General features: G+C 37.5%; 1 protein-coding gene and 1 pseudogene across 2 annotated transcripts in view; one reads left to right on the forward strand and one right to left on the reverse strand.

Moving 5' to 3' along the window:
• Positions 1 to 11,792: 11,792 nt before the first annotated feature.
• LOC145803628 (PKS-NRPS hybrid synthetase cheA-like) lies at positions 11,793 to 13,052 on the reverse strand. The gene is made up of 3 exons (XM_082896944.1): positions 13,008 to 13,052; positions 12,376 to 12,565; positions 11,793 to 12,289 (listed from the first exon to the last, which is right to left on the reverse strand). Exons 1-3 carry the CDS (start codon positions 13,050 to 13,052, stop codon positions 11,793 to 11,795), a joined length of 732 nt encoding a protein of 243 aa, XP_082753070.1.
• Positions 13,053 to 16,200: 3,148 nt separating this feature from the next.
• LOC114294276 (aladin-like) overlaps positions 16,201 to 25,150 on the forward strand; it is a 42,591-nt pseudogene continuing 33,641 nt past the window's right edge. The window contains exons 1-7 of the transcript XR_014346503.1: positions 16,201 to 16,360; positions 16,479 to 16,534; positions 16,626 to 16,802; positions 21,408 to 21,522; positions 21,672 to 21,771; positions 21,904 to 22,077; positions 22,576 to 22,634. The product of XR_014346503.1 is annotated as an aladin-like (transcript). The remainder of the gene's footprint in view (positions 16,361 to 16,478; positions 16,535 to 16,625; positions 16,803 to 21,407; positions 21,523 to 21,671; positions 21,772 to 21,903; positions 22,078 to 22,575; positions 22,635 to 25,150) is intronic.

Consider the following 25,150-nt stretch of genomic DNA (forward strand, 5'->3'; position numbering starts at 1 on the left):
ATTAACATAACTTCGATGTTATAACTCCGGAATACATTAGTTTGTCCAGTGTTTTGTTACTATACATTTACAGAGCAACTTCCTTTCAAATAATGTGGTAATAATTTGTGCTGGGCCGACTCGGTAATAAAATGATAATGAATTTCAATTACTTCAGTATCATGTTATCAGATAAACTATTTTTTCCCAATTATATGTTACCGTACATTTGGATAATTTCAATTTCCTTAACAACAAAGTCAGTGGAGCCCACTGTGAAGTATCTGTTCGATCACATGATACTAGACAATTTACATTTTCCCGGTGTTATGTTGCTGGAAAACATAGGTTTGTCTAGCATTTTGTTGCTATACGTTTACAGAGCTACTTTGTTCCAAACGATAATTTAGACCTGTTTGGTAATACAATGTTAACAAATTTGAATTAATTCAGTTCGATAAAAAGCTCCATAAATCTAACATGCATCTATAAAATCATACATAAAAAGAATCCATAAAATTTTCATAAAAAAATTAAGTGTATGAATATCCATACAAGTATCCATAAAATCTATCATTGTTTGCATCCATCAATCAAACATGTTATCACAATTCATCTATATCGATTATTTCGATAGTTACTACATCAAGGCTAATAAGAGTGCGGAATTGATGAATACAAATAGTATATGCTTTCTCTCATCCACTAGCACACGGGTGATGAAAACGAATCCAATTATTTGCTATCGGAGGTACTGTATGACCAAGTTGCAGATAAACCTATAACAAAGAAATCAATAAGTATAATTACAAAATACGATATTATAATGATCTAAGTAGGCTCGGTAGTTACCTGTACAAAATGGTTTCCATTTACAGACCCTATGCAGATATCTTTTCGATTAGGTGTTGCAATTAGCACTAATCTAAGTAGTAGAAACGTCAAGCATTGTTGCATGGATAAATGATAAAGAACAACTTGGTAGTATGATGCTATCAAATGGCCCATGTTAGGCGTAGTCATCTAATGATTAAATCTGAGGCCAGGTTCGAAGTAGGATAAGTGTAGTGATCTCAATTTCGATCCTTCTTTCATGTTTTGCCACTTCGACTGGGCCAATCAGGGATTGAGCTGCCCAGTCAGCTCGCAGGGGTCTAGGGGGCAGCGCCCCTTGGCGGGTCCCAGGACAGCGCCCTGGTGGGGTCGATAGGCAGCGCCCCCGAAGCAAAAATGCAAAATGTATTCGAAGTTGCTTGTCCGCTCGAGCGGCCGTTTATGTGCTTAGCGAAGAATGTTTGATTTCAGAAGTTTGACCTATCTGCAAGAGTATTGGGTTAGTGTATTCGACGCTCGAGCGGACCATATTATATTAGTTTGTGAATATGATATTTCAGATCACTTTTTCAGTCCTCTCTCTCTCTAAAACTCTCCAGAATTCCAAATCGGGAACTTCTCTCTCTAGAAGTCATCTTCTCTCTTTGATTTCTCCAAATCCATTGGGATTTAGACCTAAGTTTTTCACCAAAGTTGGTTATCATCTCGAGGGCTTCGTTGTGTACAGTGAAGATCGAGTTTCGACACCATTGATTTTGGGGGTTTCATCTCATTTCTTCTTCAAAACTTGAGGTAGGGATTTTCTTAGAGTTATATATATATATATATATATTTCTGCAAGATCTATATGATTTTCGAAATCATCTTTCAATAGCTTTGAAAATTGATTGTTGATTCAAAAAGTTAAGCGATTTTGAAAGTGGGTTTGTCTCTTATTCTTATAAAATGATCTTATGGGTTTTGATCTTCGTTGATTGAAGAAAATATGATTTTGGAAAGTTTTCTCTCAAAGGATTTGAGTTGTATAGTTTTGGTGAGAAAACCTAGAATTTGGAGATTTTTTTAAAAGAGACTGAAAATCCATGAATGTTATTGTTGTATTTATTTTGTGTGTCAAAACAAATGGATGTTTGGAAATTTTCTATTTATATTTATATAAATGATGAATTTCAAGAAATACGAGAATTGTTGTTCATTTTGGAAATTATTGTTCAAAACGTTGAAATAGTCTTGAAATGACTAATTGTTGATGATACTTGAGAAGAGGGAATTGTGTTATTCTTTGGATAATGAATTGGAATAACAGTATTTATATTCATCTTGTGTTATTGGCATAACAATTCATTTGATTACATTAAACTTTGAAAGTTGATTTAAAAACTTGCATTGAGAAAAGAATGTTGAGAAACAAGGTTCCATGAAATGGTTTTGGGGTAAATACATTAGTAAGTCTTGATAGATGGTGTAGATGATATTGAATAAGTTGGCCTAAGAGTCTGGGGTGAAAGACCGAAAACCTACGCGGATAGGTGTCGAGCCTTTCAGTTAATACCGGTAAAAATGACAATTTGGTAGTACTTGTATAGTCTACTTACCGACACCGACCTAGGGATTACCAGAGTCGTATTTACCGCCCTTGAAATAAATTGTTAAGTTTTGAACAATTGAAATTGCATGACATCATTGAACATAATGGTTTTCAAAAGATAAAAATGTGATTTATCTTCAAAAAGGGGCATGGCATGTGCATTTCATCTCTTGAGACTTGTATAAAATGTATATACTTTGTTAAAGATTTCCTACTAGGCTTTATGCTCACCCTACGGGATTTTTGTGCGGGAAAAGATGTGGTGATGCCGCCTAACTAAAGGCGAGGAAATGTGTGTTGAGAGTACGAGACTCTCATTTTGCTGTGACTCTATGTGTAAGCTAAGGGTTGTATGTGTATGGGTTTGAATAACCGTTTTGTGTAACCAGGCTCAAGCCTTGGAAACTTGTAATCCCTTGGGGGTATTTATTTGTTTATTTACTTATTGTTGGATTAATGTGTTGTTGCATGAAGAACTATTGGATCATGTAATGTAAGTTTGGAGATTTATATTTGATTTTTCTTGAAAGAGTCATGATTGTTGTATTATCGTTTGGGCTAGAAATTTAGGGCGTTACAATAAGATAGAGTTAAGGTCATCAACCCTTTCTAGTGAACCAAATAGTTGCATGTAGTGCACTACATTCAAATGTAACTCAGTCAACGAGTTTTGCCAAATTTGTTGCCAATCATCTCCACTTAAACTAATCAATCCAGCTATTGCTCTGAAATCACAATTGTCATCTGCTTGTACATCTTTTATGTGATGGATATGTGGTCTCAACTTCTCCGAAAATTGTTCCAAGTAAGAGATACTGTATGGGAAAGAAATAAACCTTCTCGTATAATCCTGTTGATCAAGTCTGCGCTCCTTCGTACGACGTCGCTTTACTCCCTGAAAACACAAACGTGAGCTAGTCGGCGGGTGTGTGCCGGATACCTCTCCGATGCCTAAGTCAGCAAAATAGACAAATAGACAAAAGCTCTGTGTATTCGAGAATCAAAGTTGTGTTACCTCTCCATAGGTGATGTTATGAGCTTTTATAGGTTTCGCGTGGTACAATCCAAGTAGGACTCTTACTCCTCCATGTAGAGTCCTCCTAGGAATCACATTCCTAAAAGATAATGCTTATCCTTCAACACCCCCCTCACTGCTTGAACCAAGTGAGATGGTTTTACCACGGTTGGATGTCAATACGACTGAGCTAACATGACCATGCTAAAGCCGCAAACTAGACCGAGCTCCAGCTAGCTTGGTTCTTCCTTTCACTGCGTGTACCTCTGTTTGACATACTCCAACTGTGGTGTTTACTTACTACCGTGCTAACCGTGGTAAATCCCCGACCAAGCTAACGATAGCTAGGTCCACCGCAAGAAGCCCAAATACCTTAGTTCTGAATACCATGACCGAGATAACTACCTTTACTCCATCTGGTGACTTTAATCACACTTGGGCCGTGGTAACACTTGCCAATCCCTTTTCATACTTGGACCAAACTAACTATGGCGCGCTAAGACCGTGCTAACCAAAGCGAGGTCCACCATGAGAAGCCATCATACCTTGGCTCCAAATACTATGACCAAGCTAACTATGGCGTGCTACGACCGCGGTGACCGTCATTACACTTGGACCGAGCTAACACTTGCGATCCACTTGCTAAGCTTTTTTTACCGCGGCTGACACCTTTACCTCGGCTGACCCCTTTACCCCGGCTGATATCTTTACCTCGGCTAACATTGTGGTCAACCAAGTTACTTCGGCTCTTCTCTCCGTTTGACTACCTTGCTTGGTAGCTCGGCCATAGCGTTGACCGCTACTAGGAAGTAGCTAAGTCCCGTAGCTAGGTCCCATGGCTAGGTCTCATAGCTAGGCTGTGTAGCTAGGTCCAATAACTTGGTCCCGTAGCTAGGTCTTGTAGCTCAGTCTCGTAGCTAGGTCCTGTAGCTAGGTCCAACAGCTTGGTTCTGTAGCTAGGTCCCATAGCTAGGTCCCGTAACTAGGTCCTAAAAACATCTTTGACCGCCACTCCAACCTAGCTCGGCCCAATTTGGCTACACAAATTACCCTCTTAATTGTCCCTTAATTCCATCTACGTAGCATGATTTGGGATTACCTGTTAACAGCCGAGCTAAAAGCTTTAGCCCTTCAACCGAGCAATAACTTTGGGGCGAAACCAACTCCCTGACTTAGTCAAAACCGAACAAAGAATGCCGCACCATAAGCTTCAACCGGGCTACGAATCCCTCATTTCACTTAGCCGAGCGAGGACTCCATGTATTTCATCTTTTTTTTTTTTTTTTAGCACAGTCCAACGATCCGTGGTTAATATTTTTTCTTTTCACTTTGCAGACTGACTAGGTTGGCCAGGCACACCTTTGCACGCTCAACCGTGATACTGAAGAGGCCCAACGAAAGACAACCGAACTTCAGACCAAAATTGTCCGCCTTACTGAGCTAGTCAAATAAGCGGAAGCAAATAAGCAAAAGGCCCTGGTCGAACGGAAAGACAAGTACCTATATCTTGTAATGTGAGGCTGCCAAAGACCTCTTCTTCAAGTGTGGGTGGAAAACAGCTGTGGCGCAACTCGGTCATAGCCAAGAGACCGAGGTCTTCTTAAACCCTCCTCCATATTTTATACCGAGCTCCATGGTGGATTATGCAAATGTCATTCAGCAAAAATTTCTTCAAGCTGAGGAGGAAGATGATGCATCCTAAGAGCCTGATAACAACGCCCAGCTCGGTCACCAGTCTATCTCTCCAACTCCAGTGGTCTCCATCCCACCTTTGCCTGTTGTGTCTGATATGGTGCCTTCGACCGAGCTCAACCAAAGTGTGCTTGCCATAACCGAGCTACCTTTAGGTGAAGCCAGGGTTGAATTGGACGTCGATTTAGATGACCTCTTTGCATGACCATGTACTTTTTCTTTAGATGCTAACTTTGGAAGCTTTTGTAACCGGGCTATGGCCCTTCCTTTTTGTAATGCACTTTTGGAATGAAATCTTCAATTTGGAATGAAATCTTCAATTTTCTCATCTTTCTGTTCGGTTTATACCTGCATCCATTATTCAACTATAACTTGTATGAAGTATAACAATTTCTTTCCGAGATACCAATCGCGATCTCAACCTTGCAATCTACTTATACCTGCCAACCACTCTTTAGCCTAGATCCTTATTTCGGCTGAAGAGTACCAAAAGTTGGTTATTCCAGCCAACCACTCTTCAGCCTAGATCCTTATCTCGGCTTAGGAGAGCTAAATGTTGGTTATTCCGGCCAACATAGAGCTAAGTGTTTGGTTATTCCTGCCAAACTTCTTGATTGCCCCCCAAGTCGGGCAAAGACTTGTTGGTCAAACCTGCCAACTTCCTGCAGCCTAGATATCCTTATCTCGGCTTAGGAGAGCTAAATGTTGGTTATTCCGGCCAACATAGAGCTAAGCGTTTGGTTATTCCTACCAAACTTCTTAGTTGCCCCCTAAGTCGGGCAAAGACTTGTTGGTCAAACCTGCCAACTTCCTACAGCCTAGATATCCTTATCTCGGCTTAGGAGAGCTAAATGTTGGTTATTCCGGCCAACATAGAGCTAAGCGTTTGGTTATTCTTGCCAAACTTCTTGGTTGCCCCCTAAGTCGGGCAAAGACTTGTTGGTCAAACCTGCCAACTTCCTGCAGCCTAGATATCCTTATCTCGGCTTAGGAGAGCTAAATGTTGGTTATTCCGGCCAACATAAAGCTAAGCGTTTGGTTATTCCTGCCAAACTTCTTGGTTGCCCCCTAAGTCGGGCAAAGACTTGGTCAAACCTGCCAACTTCCTGCAGCCTAGATATCCTTATCTCGGCTTAGGAGAGGTAAGTGTTGGTTTTTCCAGCCAACTCTGCTTTTAATGCCCCTAGCTCGCTAAAACAACTTTTACAAAAGAAAACAATCTATGCTGAAAAGAAAACTACTTGTTTTATTGAGGAAAAGAAAAATTACAAGTACTCTATAGGAAAGCTAAAAATAAAATAACTTGAGATTGGCAGTGTTCCACGGCCTAGGGATAACCTTGCTATCTCCATCTTCCAAGTGGTATGCCTATTTTCCTACTAATCAACCACTTCGTATGGTCTTTCCCATTTGGGCCCTAGTCTTGCCATCTCCGGGTGCCAAAGTGTTTCCCATTACTTTGCGCAGCACCCAATCTCCAATCTTAAATTGCTTTTTATTCAGCTGCCTTGCCAACATCTGTGAACAGCCCCTTGCTCTCGAGTTCTTCCACTAACTATACATATCCTTTGGCAGCGTGGCTTCCATTTGCTGTGACGAAGCATTGTTTGGACATAATTTGGTCTCCAAAGACCTCTTAAATTACCCCGACTTCGTTGGGGAACCGCAATACTTGATGGTAGGTTGAAGCTACCGATCGAATGGCGTGCAACCATGTCCTTCACAATATTATATTGTAAGAGGAAGAGACTTTCAATAGCCAGAATTCCACTTGTTTTGTCATGGTTCCTGCCTTAACTGGGAGGATTATCTTGCCCACTGGCCACTCTGGTATTGAGTTGAATCTGATCAGGGGAGATGCTGCAGGTGCCAAGGCTTTGTCCTCTAGTTTCAATTGTTTGAAGGTTTCGTAATACATTATCTCACATGAGCTTCCTTGGTCGATCAAAATCCGTTTGATGTCGAAATTCTTGACGCGTAGAGTGATGACCAGTGCATCATTGTGAGGGCAGTATATCCTTGCTAAGTCTTTGTCCGAAAAAGATATGACATTTGTGGGTTCTGTTCTCCCCTTTTCTATGGTAGGTTGTGCACTTAGTACCTCCCTTAAGTGCTTAGCCTTTTTGATCATCCCCCTGAGCTCACATACTCGCTCAAGTTCGAATACTCCATGTATTACGTTTATCACGCCTTGAGGTGGGGCGTCGATTGGCATTCCGTTCGGGTGGTTATCATTCTAGGGGCTGGCTGCGCCCCTCCTTCAATGTATTTGTCCAGGTGATCAGCCGCCACCAACTCCTCTAAATGTTGTCTCAATGGTGTACAATTTTCAGTGCGGTGCCCTTTTTCTTTATGGAAGGTGCACCGTGATCTTTCGTCGTAGTACTTTTGAGCCTCTCCTAGCTTGGCAGGCCATTTGACGAAAGGTTCATCGCGTATCTCGCTTAGAATCCGGTAGATTGGCTTTTTGAATACCGTGGTAATGGCAGTGCGGACTCTCAACCATCTTTTATCCTGGTCTTCTCCGTTGTCCCGCCTGCCTCGTCCGTTTTTGTTTACACATTCTACCGCGTTAACCTTTGTCGCAGTCTTTTTATCTGGTACTGCGGTCGTGTTAGACTTTGCTTTAGCACGGGCGCCATCTTCTTCTACTCGAATGTGTTGGTGCACTCTCTCCATTAAGGCCTCCATCGAGAGAGGCGGTGTCATAGTGATTGAGTCCCTTAGTCTATTCCCGACTGGAAGGCCTCTTTTGTACTGTGCGATAGCGAGATTGGTGGGGCAGTCCCCAATCTGGTTGAAGGTCTCCCAGTAGCGGCTATTGTAGGATTTTAATGACTCTTTTTCGCCCATATCGATGGAGAGCAGTTGATCAATTTCCACCGGGGTTTTGGGGTTCGTTCTGAACCTAGTCACGAATGCCTCCGCCAATTGCGCCCAGGAGGCTATGTTGCCTTCTGGAAGTTTTTCGAACCAAGTCAAGCCTAGGTCACCAAGGCTTGATGGGAAGAGGATGCACATTAAAGCTTCGTTCCGTCGGTATACTGCCATAACCTGACGAAAGTGACTTAGGTGCATGTAAGGGTCTATCTTCCCTTCGTATGTAGTAAATTTAGGCTGGATGAAGCCTGAGGGTAATGGTACGTTCTCAATTGCCGGAACAAACGACGAGCTATGGAGTCTTGCCAATGCTTTATCTGTTGGTTTGTAGGCAAGGTGCAGTATTGGCATCCCAACCTCGACGCTTCCGTGCATCCGAGGAGCCAATCGCTGAAGGGCTGAAACTCTGTGTGGGTCGCGTGTCCTAGCATCCTCCTTCTGTCACACTTTTTCTTCAAGCACAGTCCGTAATTCGGACGATCTAGGTAACTCCGTTTGCCTGGATGATGTATGGTGTGTGTGTGAGGGCCGATAGGTACTTCCCTTTGTGTAAGACCTTAATGATCTCGTTCTCTCAGACCTGGAGTAACAAGTTCTAGAAGTCCTTGATTGAGTGTCGCCTGTCCTGAGGCTTCTACTCTCTGCTTGCGATGGCGTGATATGCCTACCACGATCTTCAGAGTGGCGAGCGGTGCATTGCCTTTGCGCCCCTCTCTCGTCGCCACCTCTTTTTCCCTTGATCTGGCGCTTCATGGCCTCCATGTCCGCCGTCATCTTCCTTATCAGTTCATCTTGCTCTTTTACACGATCCTCCAGAGCTTGAGGGTCGATTCTTCGCCTTTGCCTTTCAGGACTTTGTGAGCGAGAGCGACGGGAGCTATTGTTCTGCCTCCCTCTTGTATCCCTCCGGGGATTCTGTCGCTGGGGCTCTAAGTTCACCATAGGAGGGATAGCGGGCAACCCTTCACGCCTCCCACCCCCCTCTGGGGTTTGTCCGTCAATGGCGGACTGCGGTAAATCTTCGTTGTGCGCCATTCAATTAGCGAGGGAAACTTGATCAAGAGGTTTTGTTCTTTGTCTGGTATTCCTATAGACGGCGCAAATTGTACGGGAAAGAAATAAACCTTCTCGTATAATCCTGTTGATCAAGTCTACGCTCCTTCGTACGACGTCGCTTTACTCCCTGAAAATACAAACGTGAGCTAGCCAGCGGGTGTGTGCCGGATACCTCTCCGATGCCTAAGTCAGCAAAATAGACAAATAGACAAAAGCTCTGTGTATTCGAGAATCAAAGTTGTGTTACCTCTCCATAGGTGATGTTATGAGCTTTTATAGGTTCCGCGTGGCACAATCCAAGTAGGACTCTTACTCCTCCATGTAGAGTCCTCCTAGGAATCACATTCCTAAAAGATAATGCTTATCCTTCAACAGCACCCTCACTGCTTAAACCAAGTGAGATGGTTTTACCACGGTTGGATGTCAATACGACCGAGCTAACATGACCATGCTAAAGCCGCAAACTAGACCGAGCTCCAGCTAGCTTGGTTCTTCCTTTCACTGCGTGTACCTCTGTTTGACATACTCCAACTGTGGTGTTTACTTACTACCGTGCTAACCGTAGTAAATCCCCGACCAAGCTAACGATAGCTAGGTCCACCGCAAGAAGCCCAAATACCTTAGTTCTGAATACTATGACCGAGATAACTACCTTTACTCCGTCTGGTGACTTTAATCACACTTGGGCCGTGGTAACACTTGCCAATCCCTTTTCATACTTGGACCGAACTAACTATGGCGCGCTAAGACCGTGCTAACCAAAGCGAGGTCCACCATGAGAAGCCATCATACCTTGGCTCCAAATACTACGACCAAGCTAACTATGGCGTGCTACGACCGCGGTGACCGTTATTACACTTGGACCGAGCTAACACTTGCGATCCACTTGCTAAGCTCTTTTTACCGCGGCTGACACCTTTACCTCGGCTGACCCCTTTACCTCGGCTGATATCTTTACCTCGGCTAACATTGCGGTCAACCAAGTTACTTTGGCTCTTCTCTCCGTTTGACTACCTTGCTTAGTAGCTCAGCCATAGCGTTGACCGCTACTAGGAAGTAGCTAAGTCCCGCAGCTAGGTCCCGTGGCTAGGTCTCATAGCTAGGCCGCGTAGCTAGGTCCAATAACTTGGTCCCGTAGCTAGGTCCCGTAACTAGGTCCTAAAAACATCTTTGACCGCCACTCCAACCTAGCTCGGCCCAATTTGGCTACACAAATTAGCCTCTCAGATACGATTTGTTAACTGTATCATACAGACCTACATCACAAATATACACCAATGGATATATGAAATAATTAAAATGAGGCTGAACAACTATTAAAATATATTTTGTACATATTTTTTGCCTTCTTCCGTTGCACTTGCTTACGAACTGGTGCAGTTTAGATGGTAACACCTTGTGAATAACTATCTTTCCCATATAGTACAAACTCAAACGCAGATGGGTCACGTTTAGTAGATGTATCGATTTTGAATTGACCACGGCCGCAACCTCAGCCCCTACCTCGCGTATCAGTCTTGAGTTTAGGTTTCACCAAAAATGTACTAACTGGACTAATTAACTCCCTCAACTTTTTCAGAAAGATCACATGTTGCGTCTCATCAATCGTTTGGAATTTCTCAATAAAAAAATCAATCTCTGTTTTGCAATCTAACTCCACAAAAGCACTTTTTGAAACTGGAAGTATATCTAACTTCCTCCAATGAGGATTGCACAAGAGAGGGGAATCGATCGACCTTGTTGAAAATACTCAGTTATTTCATGTGCATATGGCAATCCATGTGTACGTCACAAAATGCAACCACATGCAACAATATATATTCCCACACTATTCAATCTCTTTGACTCTACCAATATTTTGTCCAAACTACAAATTGAAATAAAATCACGTAACTCAGTGAACTCAGTAGGTGTGTAGTTGTGTTGGACTACAATCAAACTCTTTTGAAATGAGGCTTTAATGTCTGCATGCTGTAACTCTAACAAATTGTGTATTTTGGTTCAAGATGTCTCAAAACTGCCTTTACTTGATCCAAGTTGCCTCTTCAATTTAGCATGAGAGCTCTCCGCCCTACAAGTATGTATATTTTGGCATTTAATATAAAATTCAAAAAATTATAGCAATTCATAAATGTAATGAGCAAAATTCACCTATTTGTAGTAGTATTTTTGAAATGCATAGTACTGTCTGTCCAAGTTGCAACAAAATTTTCCTTGTATGGCTCTAACCAATCGGTAGTAACATACTTAATAGCTTCAGGATACATACTAAATTTGATCTTGAAATTGGAAAATTGTTCATTGAATTATGTTTCTGTTCTAACCAATACCAAAGCATTCTAACTATGCATGAACTTATCCCATTTATTTTTCGTCTCAAAAACCTTCTTGCACTTTATCAGAACATTCTTGCTAATATGCCGTCTATATAAAAGATTAGTGGCCATAGGTAGAACTTTTAAGATGGCTTTCATCAAAGCCAACTCTATATGCGTAATAATGACTTTTGGAAAAGCAATATTCTCCATAATAGTACGTAATACGCCTAAAGCCCATGTATAGTTGTCCTTCTGTTCATGACCATGATAAGCAAAAGCAATTGAAAATGTCAAGTTGCCATCTATATAAAAGATTAGTGGCCATAGGTAGAACTTTTGAGATGGCTTTCATCAAAGCCAACTCTCTATTCGTAATAATGACTTTTGGAAAAGCAATATTCTCCATAATAGTACGCAATACGCCTAAAGCCTATGTATAGTTATCCTCCCGTTCATGACCAAGATAAGCAAAAGCAACTGAAAATGTCAAGTCCGTTGATGTTACCCCAATAATCTCTAAGAGAGGGAGTCGATACATATTAGTTTTGTATGTGCAATCCATAATCAAGATATGTAGAAATACACGTAACAACTCCAAACTAACCGGGTGTGCCCAAAACAAGTTAGTCACCGTCTCTCTATCATCACATCGATGCCACTCAACATAATTTTGAATCGGCAATTGCCCTAATAGTTGTTGCATCTGTGATCTTCCCACCCTCAATATTACTCGATGTCGATGGCGTGCGTTGTAGATTGTCTTCATTGTTGTCGCATTATAGGCATCCATTCGTTTCAATGTAACCAATATCTCTTTTAGTTGCACCATACTCTTTGACATGTTAACTAATAAGGATGTTTCCTCCTTAGATAATCTGCCAGCAAATGAGTGCCCTTCAAGATGTTCAGCAGACGGATGATTGTGCACTCCGCATAAGACATGCAACATCCACTAATCATTTGTAGGCAATTTTTCCCCCTTAATAAAAATGGACATCCACATTTTTTAGAACCTGTCAACCTCAATCGTTCCCCCTTGATCTTCTTGTTGTCTCTATAGTAACCACTTATTTCACAAGCAAGGGTAAGTTTTGGTTTTCTGCCATTACCTCCTGTATCTGATGTCTTTGTAACAATGACAAATCCAGTATTCTTCCCAACATCAAAAGCCCATTTAATTAATGCTTGACGACTACTAAAAATCTAAACATAATAAATACATTTATACGTCAAATTATTAATAAAACTCAATACAAATTAAAAATAAGAAAAAATCGTATTCATAAAGAAACTTAACAAATCTCGTATGTAATGAATTCATGATTGGAGTCCACTAATAATGCAGTACTTGCGTTGTTGCAATGAGTATAAATATAATGCTTCCAAGCAAAAAAATATAAAAATATATAATAAAAAAAAACTGAAAATACATGGTAATGAGTGACCGAACAAATTTAAAAAATCTAGCCTTATATTACCGTAAATGTATCTTTTATTCGGTAGTTGGCTACTAGACTTATATTTTTTGTTCGACATTATGATGCCGGACTATGTTATTTTGTTCGATTTCGAAGCACGGAACAAAACTCGAAGACTAGCCTAGAAAATCGAAACAAAAACCTACCAAACAAACAAGAAAACTCACCACTTCACTTTTTTGATGGTTCTTCACCGTCATTTCTTCATCCATTACTTTCTTTGATGATTAAAACACTGCGATTCTCACTTTTTAAAAAGAGATGTGTAAGAAAAAAGAAAAGTTGAGAAAGGAAAAAGGAAAAAGGAAAAGAGGAGTAGGGATTGAAGACCAAAGGGTGTAAGGAGATAATAAAATATATTACTTTTAGTGTTCTATCCTTAAAAGTAATTTCACACATAGATAAAATTGGAAGAAAAAAAAAATCAGGTGATTCTACTTACACCACTATTTAACCTCTTTACACCCTCCATCTCATTACACCACTGAAAAAAATATAATTCTCATTACACCCCCAATATAGTACCAAAACTAACTCTAAATTAACTATTTCATCTCTTTACACCACTAATTTTGGTAACACGGTGCAATTTACATTATTCCGATGTTATGTTGCCCAAAAAAATAGATCTCTCCAGCATTTTGTTGCTATACATTTACAAAGATACTTTCTTCCAAACAATGATTTTTTAATTTGTGGTGGGCCTGTTCGGTAATACAACATTAATTAATTTAAATTACTCCAGTGCCATATTACCGGACAATAATTTTTTTTCCTAGTATTATGTTGTCGTCCAATTAGATGATAACAAGAAATTACTTTGGACCACTTGTGAAATGCATGTTCAGTGATACATTGTTATACAAATGAGATTACTCTAGTGTCATGTTGCCAAACTACAATAGAGTTGTCTAGGCCCTCGTCGCTGTACAATAAAAGATTTACTTTTTCCTTGAAGCATCTATAAAAAAATTCATAAATCATACACGCATCCATAAAATCATACATAAAAAGTATTCATAAAATTATTCATAAAAACATCAAGTGTATGAATATCCATAAAGTATCTATAAAATATGTCATTGTTTGCATCCATCAATCAAACATGTTATCACAATTCGTCTTGCTAATTTGTAGGTATTTTTTTCTCCCTTAATAGAAATAGACATCCATATTTTTTAGAACTTGTCAACCTCAATCGTTCCCCCTTGATCTTCATGTTGTCCCTATTGTAACCACTTCTTTTACAAGTAAGTGTAAGTGTTGGTTTTCTGCCATTATCTTCCGCATCTGATATCTTTATAGCAATGACAAATCCAGTCTTCTTCCCAAAATCAGAAGCTTGTTTAATTAAAGCTTCACGATTACTAAAAAACTAAAAGTAATAAATACATTTATACGTCAAATTATTAATAAAACTCAATACCAATTAAAAATAAGAAAAAATCATATTTATAAAAAAACTTAACAAACCTCGTCTGTAATGAATTCATGACTAGAGTCCACTAATAATGCAGTACTTACGTTATTGTAATGAGTATAAGTATAATCCTTCCAGGTAGAAAAATAAAAAAATATAAAAAAATGAAACTGAAAATACATGGTAATGAGAAGTCAAACAAATTAAAAAAAATCGGTTTGGGGTTACCGAAAATGTATCTTTTATTTGGTAGTTGGTTACCAGACTTATATTTTTTGTTCGACAATGTGATACCGGACTATTTTATTTTGTTCAATTTCGAACCACTTAATGAAAGTAGAACACCAGTCCAGAAAAACGAAACGAAAGCCTACCAAATAAATAAAAAAAACTCATCATTCACTTTTTTTGATAGTTTTTCACCACCGTTTCTTCATCCATTGCTTTCTTTACTGATCAAAATACTATGATTCTCACTTTTTAAAAAGAGATGTGTAAAAGAAAAAAAAATTAAAAAAGGAAAAAGAGGAGTAGGGATTGAAGACCAAGAGGTGTAAGGAGATAACAAAATATATTTAATTTTAGTGTTTTGACCTTAAAGAAAATTTAATACATGGATAAAATTAGGAAGAAAAAAACAAAAAAAGGGTCATTCTATTTACACACCACTCTCCCTCTCAAGGCAAACCATTAATTAATTTATTTTTTACTATAATTTTAACCTTAAGTGAAATGACTATAAAGGACAAGTTATGATACACCTCATTTGTGTATTTACCATAAAGGACAATAATCAATATAATATAAATCATCAATTTCAAACTTGTTCCTTACGTATCTTCTCTGTCAAGAATCCAAAAACCCTAAAACTAAAATAAAAAATCCTTCAACAAATAATAAAAAATATAGTATTATTGAAGATTTTGATTGGATTCAATGAAGGATGCGTCTGACAATTCTCATTCGAAACAATGGACCAATGCAAATATTATTTTTTTTGTTGTTTTCGTTTTCGTTTTCGTTTTCGTTTATGAGTGGTAAATCGTTGTTCGGTTAACCAGAGGTGAATGATATATCATTGTTCGACAAGCTACAATCGAACAACTTATATCTGTTCAACAGATTACAATCGAATAACTTACATCTGTTCAACAAACTACAATCAAACAAGTGCAATTTGTTTGGATTACTATGGTTGAACTTTTTCATTTAATTCAACTCTGTATTGCCGAACAATTATAATTTTTTTTTAATTTTTTTTTTCAGAACTGTGCATCTGTGGAATGCAGTAATGTTGGATTTGGGGGTCTTGTTGACTACACGAGTCAATTTATTACCAACTGTGTTGAGCAACACCACCGACGACGTCTTGATGAGTGTTTTCAGCAATGGTGTTCACCGGTGTAAATAGAGAATGGAGGAGGAGATGAGTATCGTGGGTGTAGGGTGTGTGGCTGTGTGGGGGCAAAGATGGAACTTTGTGTGTATATTGTTGTGGGTAGGTGGGTGTGTGAGTGAGGGTATACATAAAAATTTGTGGTGTGTGATGAGAAAAATATTTATTTTTACAATTTATTTTTGGCGTGTCTTTAGAAGTGGTTTGCCTTGAGAGGGAAAGTGGTGTGTAAATAGAGCCTTCTAAAAAAAAAAACTCATATAGAGGGTGTAAAGAGATAAAGTAATAGTGTAAGTAGAATTGTCCAAAAAATCTCATATAGAAGGTGTAAAGAGGTAAAGTAGCGGTGAAAATAAAATCACTCTATTTGATTACACATTTTTTGGTAAATTTTTTTTTTTTCGTAACCCACATTTTTTCTCTACTTTTTTTCACTAAAAAGTCAAAAATATACTTATCTACAACATCTCAAATCACCTCTTAATTTTTTTTTTTTTTTTTTGTGTAATTTTGTTATTATTTTCTCCTAAACCCTAAACCCAATATATGAAATTTCAAAAGCTTCCCCTTCAGAAATTATTTTCCCCACTTCCTAATTAGCAATTTGAACAGAAAGAAACCCTACTCTCTCTCCCTCTCTGAGAAAATGTATTCGTTTCCTCAACCTGGTTCAGTCACCATCTGTGAAATCAACAGAGACTTCAGTATGAAACCCTCTCTCTCTCTCTCTCTTATATAGACACACACACACAGCGCTCAAATTTTTGTGAAAAAGTGTTTAAACTAGATGTATCATGTATGACAAATGTATATAAAATGCAGTTACGGCCGAGAACCTCTCAGACGATCGAGCTAAGGAAACTTACGCCAAAGTTCTCGTAAGTCTCCTCAATCACATGCATTTCTGTGTCTGTGTGTCTATAATTTGTATTGGTCATATATATAATTGAATGTGGTGGATAATTGTAGGGAATTGTATTCAGTGCGGTTTCTTTTCGGACCGATCATCTATTACCATCACCGAATCCGGAACAGGGTTCGGAACAACTAGGAAGAATTGATGAGAGTGTTCAGAGGAACAGCTGGTCAGCAGCACTACAGGGGATTTTTAGCAATTCCCTCAAACGCCTTTTTCATCCGAATGATGTAAGTTTTTGTTTTTTCTGTTTAATTGCTTTTGCTATTGTTTGGGTTGTTACTCAAAATTTTACTCATATTTGAGTAATGGACTACTCCAATGGACAAATTCAGATTTAACCATAAATTTGAGCAAAAGCTTAATTAATAGCAAAGTGGTAAATTTGAGAGCCACTAAATAGACTTGAAATTTTTTAGGAAACATTTGAGTCTCCGTTGATTTGGGTAAAAATCTGTGTAAAACTCAATTTGGTACAAATTTGGATAAAGGATTGGAGGTTGTTTTTAATGACTTTTACCCAAAATTAAGTTTGATTTAGGTTGGAGTGGAGATGCCCTTAGCATTTATTGAAATGAGGGAGAGACATTGCAGTGTCGTTACGTTGGCAGTACAAGATTTAGGCCTAATAGACTATAAGAAGGCGTGGAAGCATTCAAATGATCATAAGATTCTGAAATGCGTGGTTTTTTTTTATTGTTTATCTATGTTTACTAAGATATTAATGGTGACTCAATGCAGATAGTTAATGTGTTTTAACAACATACACTTCAGAATTGGTTGATTGACTGTGTCTCTTGCGTTAATCATAGACAAGCTTAACTTAAGCGTGAATTGCACTTAAAATGTGCACTTTTATGTCCTGCATTGGCTATTGAACAGCTTAAGTAACCCTGATTATTGATGATCTAAACTAGTTGAAAAGCTTGCAGATTATTTATCCTTGTGTAGTTTCTAGTAAAGGTTTACAGGAAAGCATTGAAAATTTTCAAATATTCTCATCGATTAAGAATCACATTTAGATAGTACACGTAGTTTGGGTATGGGGATCAAACCTATACTCTCTCTTCAATTACCAAACTGACAAAGGACGAGTCGGGGCTTACTCTCCTACTCAAGGTTCTGAAAAGCGGTTGCGGTTGCCGTAACGGTGGCGGTGACGCGGTTGCGGTTGCGGGGTGTAAAGGCCGTAGTGTAACGGTTGCGGTAACCGGAACCGTGAATTTTTTTATTTTTTGCACAATTTGAAAAAAACTTACCGATACGCATATTTTTTTTCCATGATCATATTTATTGGCTTAAAAATAAATATTGATCAATTTTTATAAATTTTTAAGTATGATGCAATATGTTTCATATTTTTAAATCACTATAAACTGAGTTTTTTACATTTTATTTTAATAATTAATGACTTTATATTATACAAAAAATCAATCACTAACTATTATACATAAGATAAACAATGACAAAAGTAAGAGAATAAATAAGAGGCTAAATATATATATATATATATACATATTTTAACCAAGCTAAATAGATAATGACCACACTTGTTATTATTATTATTATTATTATTATTATTATTATTATTATTATTATTATTATTATTTTCAAATAATATATAGATAGACACACACAAATAAAATGGTTTAGTAATAGCAGCTGAATAGAATAGCATAGGTCTTACAGTTTCAACAAATTAATAACATGTTTTTCATCTTCCCTCTTCTCTCTCTCTATCTCTTGCTCTTCCATTTTCTCTCTTTATCTTCTCTCTTCTCTCTTCTCTCTTCTCTCTATCCCTCTTCCCCCATTTTTAGCTTTTTTTTTTTGTGTGTTTTTTCAGAAGAAACAGTTTGGAACCGTTACGTAACGGTGCGTAACAGGCCGTTACGGCTGTTACAGCACCGCTACGGCAGCCGCTACGGCCGACACACCTGTGAATCTCAATCACACTGCAAAAGCGGCCGTAACGGGTGGCGGTAACCGCCAAAACCGTTACGTAACGGTTGCGGCCGCTTTTTAAAACCTTGCTCCTACTAGTAGTGAACCAAAATTAATATATGAGAACAGAAAAGCTGCTGATGTTAATTGATTTTTATGACTAAAAAGTTGGTATTTGTATGAGTAATAAAGGGGTAAGAATGTAAGCATGAAAAGATGGAATTTTTGGCGCTGTTCAAGGGCTGTTATGGGTGCTGTGAACAGTGCATAACTTGGGTTGTTATATATTCTTTTGTAAGCTGAGGTGCTAGGGTTAAGAAACTATGATGTATGGGGGTTGAATGGGAGTTAATACATATCTGGGTTTGTAGTTTAGAGGCTTGAAGTTTAGAAAAATTAAAACAAGAAGAAGAAAGAAGAAGACAAGGTCTAGGCATCACACCCAAATCCCTCAAGTATCACACTTGGGGTTAGAATTGCATCACATAATTCATAGAGGAGCTTTAAAAACTTCACAAAAGTCTCCACACCATGTTCTCCATTGAATTAAACGCATTATATTGCACTATAAAGGCTTCCTTCACCAATTAGTACTAGGACTCTGAAAAAGGAAACTAGGGGCTTGTTTGGTTTGTATCTCAAGATATAATTTTTGAGAAAAATTTTAAAAATTTTGTTTGGTTCAAATTCTTTGAAAAAAAAAATTCCAAAATCACTTTTTCTCTCCTACACATCAATCAATCAATCACTTTTTATCTCTCCTCTCTCTTTCTCAATCATTTTTTCTCTCACACATTTACTCAACTAAAACAAAATATCAAATCATTCCAAACTCCCAAACACCAAAACTATTTTCAAAATATACAATCAAACAAACCAAAAATTTTTCTAAACTCTCTATCCAAATTTTTTTTTGAAAATTTATCTCAAAACATAAACCAAACACACCCTAGACTTTTGTCTTCTAAAAAAAATATTTTCAAGACCAATTAAGATCTATAAATAAAACCCAATTACATGACTCATATGACGACCCATGGGTGACCCCTCGATCCCTTTCACAAAATTATACAAATTACCAAGCCCCCTTGGTATATAAAACTTAATAAATCATATAGAAATTAACTAGATTAGTACCTATTGAGCAGTCTTTTTTCAATAAAAAATAAACAATTGAACAAAACAGTAATTCAGTAGAACAATATATTGTTCAGGTATCGTACCACGAGGACCTTGGGTTGAGTTGTATCAATTTAATTGGTAATTTCTAATTTAATTTGAAGAAGAGAGGATGATTGATTTTTACCGATGAGAATTTAGATTAAACCAAACTAATTGCGCAAATAAAGAGAGTTATCCGAATATGGAGAGAGACTTAGGATTCCAAATCCACTACTAATCTCATATCATGTAATTAAAATATCCAATTCTAGTAAATCAATGGTCCGGATAATAATGATGTATCGTGGCTACAAGCTTTGATAACATTGCCAATAGGATGAGCATATCCAAAACATAGGCACGAATCGTCCACACCAAACTAGGATTGTGGCACGACTCGTCTCCCCTAAACATAACTCGTCTCAGGGTTTGTATATACAAGAAAGTAAAACAGTTGTATGATCATGCATTCTCAATCACAGAAATTGAATACATAAATCGAATGAAAAGATTATTTGAATAACGTATCTAAAAATGATCATACAATGATTATCTAATTTCAAAAAAAAAAAAAAAAACTATAATCAAAATACAAAATTACGGGATACTTGATTAGAGTTTCATCTCAATCTTGAGAAGGAAGCTTAGCCACTCATGGAGAGGTTGAACACTTCGAAAGTTGAAGAGAACGCCATGGATTGATGATTTTTCTTCTTCTCTAGCTTCTAGCCGTATTCTCTAGGGTTTCAGATGCCAAAACAAGTGCCTAAAACCTCTTTTTATCACCTCTAGTCAATTCTGAGTCTAAAATGTGTGCACGCAAAAACGTGACAAATCTCATGCGGATCAACTCAAAGGCCCAACTTGATTCTGGAAAATCCGCTCGTGTGGATTGTGAATTTCGCTCGAGTGGATTCACTCAGTCACGGATTTTCACTCCTTTTGCCTCCTTTTGCGATCTTTTCTTTTCCGGAGTGATATTAACTTGAAGAGGAAGAAAAACACTTTATTGTATCAAATATCATAAGCTAAAAGACTAAAAACATAAGCTAGGGAGCCTCGAAGTGTAACATTTCGGCTTAGATCACCTACCATAAATGATCATATTATTCTATTAACCCTAAAAGGTTTATTGTGCATGTTTCCAATGAGTTTGGCTTGAAAATAATGAATTCTCTCCTTTTGCCTCCTTTTGCGATCTTTTCTTTTCCGGAGTGATATTAACTTGAAGAGGAAGAAAAACATTTTATTGTATCAAATATCATAAGCTAAAAGACTAAAAACATAAGCTAGGGAGACTCGAAGTGTAACATTTCGGCTTAGATCACCTACCATAAATGATCATATTATTCTATTAACCCTAAAAGGTTTATTGTGCATGTTTCCAATGAGTTTGGCTTGAAAATAATGAATTCTAGTGCTTCCTTAATTTTGGTGTTATTTGCTCTTCTTGTGGACTGCTTTACAATGTGTAAGCAAGCTTGTAACTTAGACATGACTACAACGCTCATCATGAACTGTCTTGATAATGTTCCTGAAATGTATAAGTTTTAAGAACAGGAGTTGCATAAATATAGGAAAAAAAATAGATGGTTGGATCATTTGAATAAGAGCAAGTCTAGAGGACGTGGTTACTTGCCTGACAAGGAAAACCGGAAAAAGAAAAAAAAAAAAGTGGTCCGAGGCCTTACCCTTTTCTTTTTCTTTTTTTTGGGTTATAAATTTTGCAGGTAAAATTGTTGCCAGAGGTTGATCTTCATGGAGTGAGTTGGCATCGACATAAGCATATTTTAGCATTCATTTCTGGGCCAAATCATGTTACAATTCGTGATTATGAGGATTCAGGTCAGTAATTTTCTTTCACTGATATGAGGGTATACTTGCTTCTTTCTTCGCCATTTGCATTGTCAAAGAGCATTTCATTCATCATCCTTTAGATGTCTGTTCAATATAATTTTTGATTCTAGTGAATTGAACCTTTATATTTTTAACAGAACGGAAGGAACCATGCATTTTGACCCATGAATCCCAAAGAGATGTTAAGCTTCTTGAGTGGAGGCCAAATGGTGGGAGGACACTTTCTGTAGCATGCAAGCAAGTATCACAACATTTCTGCATTCTTATTGTACAATTAGCTCAATGTTTTGTGTATTATGATTTTAAGAAGATTTACCAACAACTATGTTATTTCTTATTGGGTATCTTTTCAATAACTGAATTGAGCAGGGGTAGAATTTGTATATGGACTGCTTCTTATCCTGGCAATGCGGCATCTGTGAGATCTGGAGTTACCTCTGGCACTATTGCTAGGGGTGCTGGAACTCGATGGACTCTAGTGGATTTTCTTTGAAGTCACGATGATGAACAAATTAGTGCACTTTCTTGGAGTCCAGATGGAAGATATCCTAACTAGTTTCCATTTGGCATTCATTTCTATAACTTTACTATGCTTTATCATATTATCTAGTACTAGGAACATGACTTACTAAATTTGAGATATAATTATCACTTTCCTCACAGCTTTTGCATGCCATTAGTCCTTTTTCATCGATTAAGTTTCATTAGTCCTGTAATGAAACTTTGGATTCCCTTGATGTTTTTGTTGTCTTTGCCATGCACTGGGCCTTTGTGGTTGTTCCTCTGTGTGTAGGGTGCTGAAAGATACATCATGTTATTTGCTTCCCTGTTGATTGACATTTGGATAGTTTTTATTTTTATTTTTATTTTCTTTATTTATTTTTATTTTTAGCAAAAGAAAATACATAGATATACTTTATAATTGACAATATACAACAATGAGGATTTATTCTCACTTCTAAATGAACCATATTTTTCTATGCTTTCATTTTCTGTATTCTATTAATGGTTGAATCTGTGATTTTCTTGACCTCTTTTTACATATTTGGCATCTGGCTCGTATGAGAGCTCGTCATTCACGTTCTGGGATGTTGCTCAAGGTATATATAAAATCATTTCCCACTTCAATTTTTTTAGCATCAGAATCAGTGTTTGCTTTGGTCTTACAGAAGCTCACAGATTATGCTGAGTAGCATGCTGGGTGATTTTAGAAGCATCAGAAATAGTTGATTTCTTCATTATATTACTTTTTTTTTTTCCCTTTTCACTTTTGGGTAGAAAACTTTCTCTTTGTTATTTGTTTTTTTTTTTTTTAACTTTTTATAAATTCTTTGATAAAAATTGTGTTGTTTACTATGTGTATCAGATGGAACATCTTGAGATGATGCCCATTAACCACTCTCTTTGGATTTGGTTCACATTATTTGACTGATTTTTCTTTTGATTGGGCATTGGATAATGTTGCCCACCCTGAACCTGAGTCATCTGTAACATGAGTTTGTATTTGTCCTTCAATGATTAGCATGCCTGCATACTACAACTCCATAGAAGATCTATTTCTGTAACTTATCCTTCATATACCTATGAGACACATCGGAGTGATTCAATTTTAAAATCATTCAGTGATATAGGACACAAGTTTCAAGTATATATATTCATAAACTATTTGTTTTGCAAAAACCAACCAAAAAACAAAATAGAATAAAAGGAAAAAGTGTGTTTCTGTTTCTCCCTGTTAGATAATACATTAATGATGTAGAAAAAGTGTGGAGATACTCTCCTACTAAGCAGTGAACGATGAGCTCAAAAATAAAATATGATGCAGCCGTGGAGGGCTGAAATTGCTAGTTGACGTGGCTAAAAAGGTGGTAAATATGTATAGGCTCTTATGGTTTGATGGATAATGAAAGGGTACGGGTTTGAGCATGAAAAGATGAGGTCTTGGGTATTATTCAGGAATTTTGTGGGCACTGTGAACCTTTGAAACTTGGGATGTTGTGTTCTTTAAGGTACTAGGGTTGAGTAGTTGTGGATGTTAAGTTATTGGGGTTATGAAATAGAATTTCTAGGATTGGGAAAGGCTTGAAACAGATCTAGTTCTAGAATTTTTACTGGCCAAAAAATACATAGAAAATTAAGAAGGAAGGAGACAGTTTAAGCAGCACACCTAGAGTTAGAATTGCATCATACAATCCCAAAAAGGCGTCAAAAGTTTTGGAAAATCTCTAAAACATATTCTCTATCAATAAGTTGGATGAATTTATATAGACTAGAACTCCTGATTCTAAAAGAACTTGGACTTCCTATTTTGGAAACTAAAACTTTTGACTTGGAAATCTATCTAAAACCATGCACGACCCATGAATAAAAACTCAATTACATAACTTGACCCACATGATGACCCATGGGTGACCTTGTACAACCCATTCCAGAAATTCTACAAATCACCAAAATACCCCACACCTATAAAATACTGTAATACATATAAAAAAAACCACTAATTAATATATTTAAAATAAAAATAAAGACAAAATTGTATTACTTGAATAAAAAGGGACAATTGCAGAAAAATGGTATCAATACAAAATACCATTTTTTTTGCAATTGTCCCAATAAAAAACACCCATGGGTGCACCAAGTAGGTGTTTGGCATGCACTAAAAAAGTGCACTTGTTTTGCATACATACACTTATTTGAGTCACATCAATCAACATCTCCTCTCTACTTTTTTACCTACTTTCTCTACTTTTCTACACATTTTTTTTTTATTATAAAAAGTCAAAAAGTGTACTTATTTAGAACATCCCAAACCAATGCTCAACAAAAAAATTGAGTTCAGAAATGAAATCTAAAGGAGAGAGGATTCACAGAATAATGCTTGATTCCAAAAATAAAATGTATGTATGTAAAAGACCCATCTTGTGCTTCTAGATCCCAAGAATTGTCTCCTAAAAAATGCATCTATTTCCCTCTCTCCAAGCTTCACATTATACAGAGCGGGGCCACCATCCAAGTTTTCTTTTTGGACTTCCAACTGCATCCACTACCCCAACATTCCATCACCTCCTTGATCGAGCTTGGCACCCTAAAGGTGGAAAAGGTGAATCCCGAAGCTCATTTGCCACAGGACAGTGTATGAGAAGATAATCCCCTATCTCTTCCGCTATACAGTACATTCAGCAACAGCAGCACCTATTGGTCATTTTATATCCCCGCTTTATCAGATTGTCCACCGTTGAGATATAATTCAAGGCTGCTAAAAGCCACCTTTGAAGGAGCTCCTGTCTTCCAAATTGATGGCAAATGTTCTCTAGATCCTCCAGAAATCAATGAGAAGTAAGGTATTACAGAGAAGAACTCATATCTATTCTTCCACTTCTAACTGTCCTGTCTGGGTGGAGTGATAGTCATGCCATTAAGTAAGCCAAGAAACTCCTCCACGCCTTCTGCTTCCCAATCTTGAAGAGGTATGCTAAAAATAGGCTGTCTCAAACCATTTTAGACCTATATAAGCTCAAATAATCCACAACCAACACATTTATATTCTAATTTAATACCTAACCTGTAAAAAATAAATTGATGTATATTATTGATAGATATATTAGTACAAATGTGA

Source organism: Camellia sinensis, chromosome 12, assembly GCF_055761805.1.
Source record: "Camellia sinensis isolate YWXY chromosome 12, ASM5576180v1, whole genome shotgun sequence".
Lineage (NCBI taxonomy): Eukaryota > Viridiplantae > Streptophyta > Magnoliopsida > Ericales > Theaceae > Camellia > Camellia sinensis.